Genomic DNA, 10,341 nt, shown 5'->3' with positions numbered 1-10,341 from the left:
AATGTTAAGATTAAGAATGAGGTGTGATCCAGGAATCAGTATTAAAAGTAGAGTGAAACAAACCCTCCCCAGCTGATTCTGAGGTATGGGGAAGTTTGGCGAACACTGACCTAATTGACCTCCAGGGCCTTCTTACTTTTCAAAAACATCTGACGTCTGTGTGTGTGTGTGTGTGTGTGTGTGTGTGTGTGTGTATTTCTAATCTACTTTCTGGGTTTTAAGAATAACTATATGGCTAGATCAAATTTATGGCAGATCACATATAAGAGGAATCTTCAGTTCTGTCTTTGCAGAATATAAAGAGTAAGATATTTCTTTTTTTTTTTTATTTTTTGAACATTTATTTATTTGTGAGAGACAGAGAGAGACAGAACGCACACGGGGGAAGGGCAGAGAGAGAGGGAGACATAGAATCTGAAGCAGGCTCCAGGCTCCGAGCTGTCAGCACAGAGCCTAATGCAGGGCTCAAACTCACGAACTGTGAGATCATGACTTGAGCTGAAGTCCAGCGCTTAACTGACTGAGCCACCCAGGCACCCCAAGAGTAAGATATTTCTTGAGTTTCAAACCAAAGATCCAGACTAAGATTTCCTTTTGGTTCAAATAAGTAAAAATGAGGAACATAAGACTTAGAAATAAAAAGACTTAGAAATAAAGACTTAGAAATAAAAAGACTTCTAATCATAAGACTTAGAAATAAAAAAGTCTGCTTATTGACTATACTCAGAACATCTCTAATATATATTGTGAAGCATTTTTGTAATTAACTACACTTTCGTCAAAACTTTCTTTAAAAGAATAATCAATTATTAAAAAGTTTCAATGAAGCTTCTTTTGGAATCTGCTGGATCTCAAGTAAAGTAAGTGGTTTTTGAACATCAACTTTTTCTGAAGGTAATTTTCTTAGTTTAGCAAACCTTTCTTTTTTTTCTATTAATCTTTCATAGATCCATTATTTATTGAGCACTTGTTTCTTCCCAGTTGCTATATATTTCATTTAATTTAAACGTATCATTTAATTTAATCCTTATAGTAACAATCCTATGGGGTAAATGTTCTAAGGTATACCTTGCTGATGAGAAAACCAAGGTGAATGAAATGTGAACAATTTTCCCAAGATTAGTTAGCCAGTGAATAGCATGACATGGATTAAAATTCAGATTTATGTGAGTTAAAATGTCACTCTTTAAAAAAAAAATGCCACGCTTTTAACTAATAAAACATTTTGACTTTACACACAAAAAAATAGTGACACAAGCTACACCAGTTTTACTTCTGATTCTATGGTACTTTTAATTTTATGAAAATTTCTGAGTAACAATGTGACTTCAAATATCATAGTAAGTTCCTTGAAGGGAAAAAAATTGTCAGTTCTGAAATTAAATAAAGTAATGGAACCATAGAATTATAAAATTTCTTATATTTCACTTGACTTTAATATTTCTTTAAAAAATTTTTTTGATGTTTATTTATTTATTTTTAAATGTTTATTTTTGAGAAAGAGACAGAGCACAAGTGGGGGAGGGGTAGAGAGAGAAGGAGACACAGAATCTGAAGCAGGCTCCAGGCCCTGAGCTGTCAGCACAGAGTTGGACGCGGGGCTTGAACCTACGAACAGTGAGATCCTGACCTGAGCCAAAGTTGGATGCCTAACTGACTGAGCCACCCAGGTGCCCTAAATTTAATATTTCTGATACTTAAAAATTACTGACTTTTTTTAAAAAGAGAAGTTCTTTTATTTTTTTAAGTTTATTTATTTTGAGAGAGAAAGAGAGTGGCAGAGGGGTTGAGAGAGAAAGACAGAGAAAGAATTCCAAGCAGGCTCTACACCATCAGTGTGGAGCCTGACTCAGGGCTCCAACTAACAAACCATGAGATCATGACCTGAGCCAAAACCAAGAGCCAGAGGCCCAACTGACTAAGCCACCAGGTGCCCCCAAATTATTGATATTTTATCCATATGCCTCTTTAGTGCTTAGTATTAAGATGGATAGTTATTTAAAAAGCAAAAAGCAAAACCTTTGAAATATTGATATTTTTGGCTCTATTTCCATTGATGCCTTCAGTTTCATTAACACATATACAAGGAAAAAAGGGACTTCTTGTTGGTGAAAGTTAAGCTGGTACTTCAACCATAATACCTCTATATAAACAGAATAATTTCTATAATTGAGATGTTAGCATTTGACAGGAAAAGGCAAAGTCATGCTGGAGTTTGGCTGCCAACAACGGAGTGGAGGTACCAGAATCAGAGATTAGAGATTTGCAGTAAGTGAAGTAGGAAGTAGAAGTTGAAAAAAACATTAGTGGAAGAGTTTGATCATTTCATGTGACTTTCTTTGAGACTGGTGCTTCATTCTCCCTCCCGAAACAGTAATCCCATGTTTCCTAATGTCTTTTAAATAGCAGAATGTTTTGAGAACTAAATTAACTGTGTCTTTTAGTGGGAAAGGAGATGACCTGTGTTTTCACCCAGTCTTCCATTCCTAACACAAAAATAATTTTTAGGTGTTTGTTTCCTGGTTTATTTATTTGACTAACATCTGTTTGCTTTAAGATGTTCTAGTAATTGTAAAACTGAGGGTTGATGGGAGGGGAGGGTGGGTGATGGGTATTGAGGAGGGCACCTTTTGGGGTGAGCACTGGGTGTTGTATGGAAACCAATTTGACAATAAACTTCATATATTGAAAAAAAAAGAAAATGGGCAAAAAAAAAGATGTTCTAGTAATTGTAAATATTGCCTTTCACACTCAGTCCCATGTTATTCTCACAGTAATCCCATAATGTATTATTATTATCTTCCATCTGATAGAAGATTTCAAGATGTTGAGAGTGCAGGTCATTATTTTAGATTCTATTAGATTGAAAGAGGCAAGATTTGGACTCAGTCCATCTGATTCCACAGCTCTGAACAAATGGCATAAAATGACTGACCCAGACGTCCTCATTTCCCATATTGTAATGACACTAAGTACAAAATATGTGATATATTTGGGTACTGGTACTCCCAGGTAAGGCTATTCCGTCAGATGTGTTGCCAAGGACACTTAGCATTTTTTTTTCATTCACTGGGAACTTTGGGAACCAAAAGTTAACAAGGCATTCCACAGGCTTCCTGATCATCCACTCATTTTCTCAGATAGGTCTCAGCTATGAAGAAAGAGCTGAATAGGAATTACTCAGAACTGACAGAGTTTATTCTGCTGGGATTCAGAACATCTCCAGATGTACAGATTTTTTTATTCTTATTCTTCTTGCTTATCTACATGGTCATTGTGGTGGGAAATATCAGCATGATAATTGTCATTAAAATAGACTCCAGACTTCATACGCCTATGTATTTCTTTCTCAGAAATTTGTCCTATTTAGATCTCTGCTACTCCACAGTCATTGCTCCCAAAACTCTGGCTACTTTCTTGTCCACGGACAAGAAAATTTCCTACAATGGCTGTGCAACACAATTCTTTTTCTTCGCTCTTTGTGTTGGGACTGAAGGCTTTCTTCTAGCCGTGATGGCATATGATCGCTTCTCAGCCATTTGCTCGCCCTTCCTCTATACTGTACATATGTCTCAGCAGGCTTGTATTCGTTTAGTGTTTGGCTCCTATATCTGTGGAGGCATCAACTCCATGGTCCAAACAGGTTTCACCTTCAGTTTGCGTTTCTGTGGAGAAAACAGACTAGACCATTTTTTCTGTGACGTCCCAGCCCTGATCAAGATCTCATGTGCTGACACGTCTGTGAATGAGATTGTGCTGTACATTCTCTCTGCCCTCATCATCATCACAACCACAACTGTCATTGTGGTTTCCTATGCTTACATCCTGTCCACCGTCCTGAAGATCCCCTCGACCCATGGCAGGGGTAAGACCTTCTCCACTTGCAGCTCTCACATTACTGTGGTGAGCTTATTCTATGGGACGGTGTTCTTCATGTATGCCCAGCCTGGGGCCATCTCCTCACCACAGAAAAGCAAGATTATAGCTGTGTTCTATACTTTTATCATCCCCATGTTGAATCCACTGATTTATAGCCTAAGGAACAGGGAGGTGAAACATGCTGTGAAAAGGATACTGTTGAGAAAATTATCTTTTCATTGACATCCAGCTATCTATAAAACTGTAGAATAGAATAAAAACAATATTTTCAATAATTTGTTATAGAATAGTTTCAACTAAAGCCATCCAAAAGTTTTGAGTATCAAAGTGTTTTTTTTTTTCAGGAGTAGAATTTAGTGATTCCACACTTACATATAACACTCAGTGCCCATCCCAACAAATGCCCTCTTTAATGCCCATCACCCAACCCAACATCTTCCAGCAGCGTAATATCAATATATTCTTTAGAAATGAATTTAAAAATCAATACAGATTTTCCATATTTCTACAGTTCATGGTGTGGTGTGTAGTTATTATGTAGATTTGTTGTTCATGTTTTATTTTTCTTAGATGCATATGCAAAATTATAACTTACAAATACAGTATCCTAATTTAATACACACATTCAATTTATCAATATATATCTACAAATATATATAAATATGTGTAAATATTGACATCTCCATCTATATATCTGGAGAGGGAGAAAGGCGGGAGAGACATTACTGAATGTTCTATGCTTTGTTTTCTCCAAATCATAATCAAGTTTGCTACTGTCCAATCTTTTCAAATGAGATTTCAAGATACTATGGTATTATAAATTATTTTCTCTGTCTATATTATACAAAAGAGTGGTAGAAAGTATTACTTCAATAATATTCTTAATAATATCTTTCCATTGTCTAAACATTAATGATTGCACCAAGAAGCAAAAACTAAAAATAAATAAGTAAATGTGATATGGTTGATGTAAAACTATCTTGTCATGGGGGTCTTCTTTTTTTTTTTTAATGTTTATTTACTTGAGAGAGACAGCGAGTGTGGGGAAGGGGCAGAGAGAGGGAGAGAGAGAATCCCAAGCAAGCTCCGTACTGTAAGTGTAGATCCCAGTGCAGGGCTCTATCTCACAAACCATGAGATCATGACCTGAGCCAAAATCAAGAGTCAGATGTTTACCTAACTGAGCCACCTGGGTGCCCTGTCATGGGGGTCTTAATAACAAATATTTGATCATCTTTCCAATATTGCTCATGTGTATGGGTCTCATTACTGTCTATTTACATTCTGGGATCATCTTCACAGATTGTGTATTGATTGAAAATCATTATTTTTCTCTAAATTTGAAAGATTATTGCCATAGAATGACATAAAATCATGGCTTATAATAATTTCTTTCAGTGTGCTTCATTATCTATAGTTTTATTATTAATCCTTAGAACTTTATCCTATTTTTTGTTCTTTAATGAAATTTGCCAAGGGTTTGACTTCATGCCTTTAGACTTTTGAACTCCTGGTCAATGTTTTTAAACTAGTTATTGTTTTAAAAAGTTAGTGGTATCTAGCCGTTATATAGGTTTATTGTTCTAGTTTTGTTTTGCTTATATTCAAAATTGAAACTCCTGAATTTAATACATAAATACACACATTGGATTCATTCATATAATATCTGCATATACATTTGCAAATATACATAATTATTTTGATTCATTCACTTATGATCTGGTTTTATTAAACTTTTGCTTCTGAGTTCATACGTTGAATGCTTGGTTAGTTTATTTTCTGTTTTTACTTTAATGACATATTTAAAACTTTTACTTACTGGGGCGCCTGGGTGGCTCAGTCGGTTAGGCGACCGACTTTGGCCCAGGCCACGATCTCACGGTTCATGAGTTTGAGCCCCGCATCGGGCTCTGTGCTGACAGCTCAGAGCCTGGAGCTTGCTTCTGATTCTGTGTCTCCCTCTCTCTGCACCTCCCCTGCTCATGCTCTCTTTCTGTCTCTTGAAAAATAAATAAATGTTAAAAAAAATTAAAAATAAAAAAAAACTTTTACTTACTTTTCCATGTATCTTGCTTTTGTTTTTGTTATTATATAAATAATTTTTCTGCTTACTTTTCATGTTAAGAATTCTTTAGATGATGTTTCTTATTCCATTATAATTGATTTGTTTGAATGATAACGTTTTATTGTTGATGAAATATAAAAAACAATATCTCATAGATGAAGAAAGAATATTTGATAAATTTTTACACCATTTTATATTAAAAACAGTAAAATCATAAAAGTAACCAAACATCATTAATCTGTCAAATTACATTTATATGAACTAATGAACATTCTAAAAGGAAAGATATTAGACATATATGCATAAAAAATGTCCATTATCCTCAATGTAGTTCAGCATTTTATTATTTCTAGTAAGAGCAATGTGATAATAAATAAAAACTTAAAAGTATAAGGGATTAAACATAGGATTAAACTGTTCACTTATATGATTATTTACAAAGAAAATCTGAAGAAGTGTTATACAAATGTGTGAGTTAACATAGAAAATCAATTTCATGTTTATAGAACAGTAGTGAACAACTAAAATATTTAATTAAAAGGCTGCACCATTTCTATGTATATCAGATATTACCAAGGATTTAATATAATTTAGCAAAAGATATATACGACCTCAATGTGGAAAATTAGAAAATTCCTTAAAATATGCAGTAGAAAAGTAACATTCAAAAATACAAAGAAGGGAGGAGTGATGTCAGCAAGACCACAGAATAAGCTGTACCCTTCTCATATCCCTCCTGAGCAATAATTTGGCATTCATCCGTGGACAAAGTGCCTTTGTGGGAGGTTTGGGATCCAGGTAGGAGACTGTTTAACCCTGGTATAGTCCGCCACTGAAGACAACCATTTTGAGATCACAGGCCGACATCCAAGCAGTTTGACTCCTGGACGTGGTCCCAGCTCTGGCTCTGGAAACAGCACCATACCCCTGAGGACTCAACTACATCCCCTTTTGGCTTGATCCTGTGACCAGTACCAAATGCCAGGGCACTCAAAGGGAATCATGCCCCTCCATAGGTTGGGGAATAGGCATATAGACCTCCCGTCTTGTCTGTGGACCTGGAAGTAGCTGGCAAACCAGCTCCAGTCCCTCTCAGCCAGAGTCTGGGAGTTCCTGAAAGTAAGCCCACCAAACGCGATCAGATTGTAGAATCTGAGTCGTCCTGTAACTGGGTTCCGGCCTGTCCCAGCAGCAGTTCATAAATTGTCCTGCTGACACAGAGACTAGGCAGGAAACACTCCTGTCTGCACCACTAAAGATCCCTGAAAGGGCCATATATTTCCCTACAGCCACAGTCTGCCAGCAGTCCTGCAAGTCCAGGGACCCAGCAGGAGACACTCCTGTCTGTGCACCTGGCAAGAGATACATGAGGACCTGACTATGGACCCTGAAAGAGATCCTTGTCCCAGTGCCACCCTACTGAACAAGCTGCCGGAGGCAGTCCATCCACCCAGGGACCAGACAGCATCAGTGCTCACCCTAGCCCCTGGTAACAAGCATGCCAACAAAAGACTCCACTACAGACCCAAGGACAGTCTTAAACTGGCTCCAATCCAGCACCACTACAATTCTGGAGGTGATTCCTTTAGCTCAGGAAACCAACAGGAGGAGGACTTTACCTGCTGAAACCAGTCCATAAATCCTGGAAGAGGCGTTTGTTCCCTAAAACACATATATACCAATCCAAAGCCACACGGATCACATAGAATCAGGTAAACACAATGACGTCGACAAATGAATTAATAAAGCTCTTGTAACGGACCCCAAAGAAATGGGGATCTACAGTTTGCCTGACAAAGAATTCAAAATAACCCTCTTAAAGAAACTCAGTGAACAACTAAACAGAACCAGGAAAACAATGCATGAGCATGCTGTCATGTGGAAGACAGGTTTTCTTCATAATTTTAATGTAAACGTATCAGTCAATCTAATAAACTTTTCTGAAAGTTTCAGCACAAAGAAAGAATTCAAGGGAAAAATAAATTTCTCGGGAATGAATAAATGTAGCTTTGATCAATTGTGCCTTGGGAGCATGAATTATTTCTCATCCATAGGGGAAAAAATGAAATAGAGAAAAAAATTTTAAAGATTACAAAGGGCTTCAATCATGTAAGAAGAGATAAGTACATGTAGGAGTAGTTTTGCCCAACAAAGGCACTTTATAAAAAGTAAAATCACAAAATGCAAGCTTAAAGAATATGTTTATAGTACATGTTCACATATACACAAATGTTCACAACCAATAAGATTATATACTGAGTTCGAAGCACCTGAGTGGCTCAGTCGATTAAGCATCGGACTTGGGCTCAAGTCATGATCTCACGGTTTGTGAGTTAGAGCCCCATATTGGGCATGCTGTGGTCAGCCTGTCAGCCTGTGAGAACAGAGCTCACTTTGGATCCTCTGTTCCCCCTCTCTCTGCCTCTCCCCTGCTTGTGCTCTCCCCAAAATAAAAAAAAAATTTAAAAAGATAATATACTGAGCTCTACAAACGTATAAGAAAGGCACAATTAACCAGGGTGAAATGGATAAAATATTAGTACACATTCTACAGAAGAGCAAACAATATTGCAAAATTTAATTGGAATGTTTTATATCAATAGTGATTAAGGAAACGCAAATCAAGATTATAATAAAATTCCATTTTATGCCCATTTAATTAGAAAGAAGTGAAAAAGTCTGACCATGCCAAAGCTGGAGAGTACATGGTCCACAGCATACATTCTAAACAGAAGGATATTTTCTCTAAGGGAGCAAAAATTGTTTCTGGTTTGTGATATAAAAATCTTATTTTTTTAGTTTAAAATATTCTTTTGTATCATATCCTTTTTATTTACACATAGAACAAAAATCATATTTCTGTATATATACACACAGTTATTACCATATGATTGTAGTATTAACATTTCATGGTGGTGATTATACAAATGTACAAAATAGGCTGTTGCGGGTGACAATGAAAAAATAAGATTCAATCTGCAAGTGGTCCACAGGTTGTATTTTACATCACATTTGGTAGTGTAAATCAATACAGATAATTTGGGAAGTTTGTCATTATCTTCTACAGTGGATTATTTATGTATCTTCTGACACAAAACTCTATTCTTGATAGATACCCAAGAAGAGATCTTGCACATGAAGTGGAGAAGATATGTGTAAGAATGCTCATAACAGCATAATGAACAAGATAAAAAATTCCAGAAATAAAATGCTCATCAATGGGATTTTTGATCAATGAAAACTGGTGTTTTTACACAACAGAATATTATGCAACAAAGAAATGACAGATACACCCACAACAAAAGTGAATCTAAATAATATGTTAAGGAGGAAGTCATTCCCCAAACATCACTTATGGAATATGTTTAAAAAAATTAAAGTCTATACTTTATTCAGATTTCATTAGTTTTTTTGTTTTTTGTTTTTTTTTTCATTTCCCGGAACTCTCTCAGGATACCATGTTACATTGTATTCTCATGCCTCTATAACCTACTCTAAACTGTGACAGTTTTTAGACCTCCCTTGTTTTTGATAATCTTGATAGTTTCGAGGAGTAGTGGTCAGTTATTTTGTAGAATGCCTCTCAGCTGGAGTTTGTCTGATGTTTTTCTTATGGCTAGACTGGGATTGTGGGTATTTATAAGGAATATCATACAGGTGAAGTGACATTCTCAACACATCCTATCAAAGGTACATAGGGTATGTACTATCAACATCACTTAATCCCTGACAATGTTAACCTTTATCGTCTGGCTAAGGTGGTGCTTACCAAGTAGCTCCTCTGTAGTTACTTTTTCTCTCTTTTCATACGATTCTCTTTGGAAGCAAATCACTAAGTACAGCTTCCTCTTAAAGAGTGGGGAGTGAAGCTTTACCTCCTGGTGAGGTGTGTCTACATAAATTATATGGAATTCTGTATGTGACACTTTTTAATAAAATAAAAGCAACTGAAATAAAAGTAGTTAGAAAGACCTGTGTATTTACTCAAACTATTTTAAATATTAGCAACTGGACGATTAAGGCAGTGAGATTTGGGATGGAGGATGCAGGTATGAGAGGGAACAGCATGGTCTGAAGTTGATAGTGGAGCATGAAACAAGGATTACCACAAATCCGTTTCTGCACACTTGAAATTCAAGTGTGTTCAAATTATAATTTTGTATTATTTTTGTGTGTGCTTAATAATATTCCCCAGAATTCTATCTGACACATTAATATTTTTGTTTCTTCCTTTTTGTTTTCAGTTTGTTTTTTCCTTAACCTTTGCAACTCTCTTTATTTTCAGTGTTTATTCAGTTCTCTTTCTTCCCACTTGGTCGGTTTTTATAAGCTTTATAAGTCATAAACATTTTCCTAGGTTTCCAAGAAATTTTATATTTTAGTTTTTGCATTTATTT

General features: G+C 35.9%; 1 protein-coding gene across 1 annotated transcript; it reads left to right on the top strand.

Annotated features, from left to right (window-relative positions):
• Positions 1-3,153: 3,153 nt before the first annotated feature.
• On the top strand, positions 3,154-4,101 carry LOC112863901 (olfactory receptor OR9H1-like). The gene has a single exon (XM_025927015.1). It carries the CDS (start codon positions 3,154-3,156, stop codon positions 4,099-4,101), a length of 948 nt encoding a protein of 315 aa, XP_025782800.1.
• The last annotated feature ends 6,240 nt before the right edge of the window (positions 4,102-10,341 follow it).

This window comes from Puma concolor, chromosome B4, assembly GCF_028749965.1.
Source record: "Puma concolor isolate L17-30 chromosome B4, mPumCon1.1.hap2, whole genome shotgun sequence".
Lineage (NCBI taxonomy): Eukaryota > Metazoa > Chordata > Mammalia > Carnivora > Felidae > Puma > Puma concolor.
The sequence above is the reverse complement of the archived record's forward strand: the minus strand, read 5'-3'. Positions and strand labels throughout refer to the sequence as shown.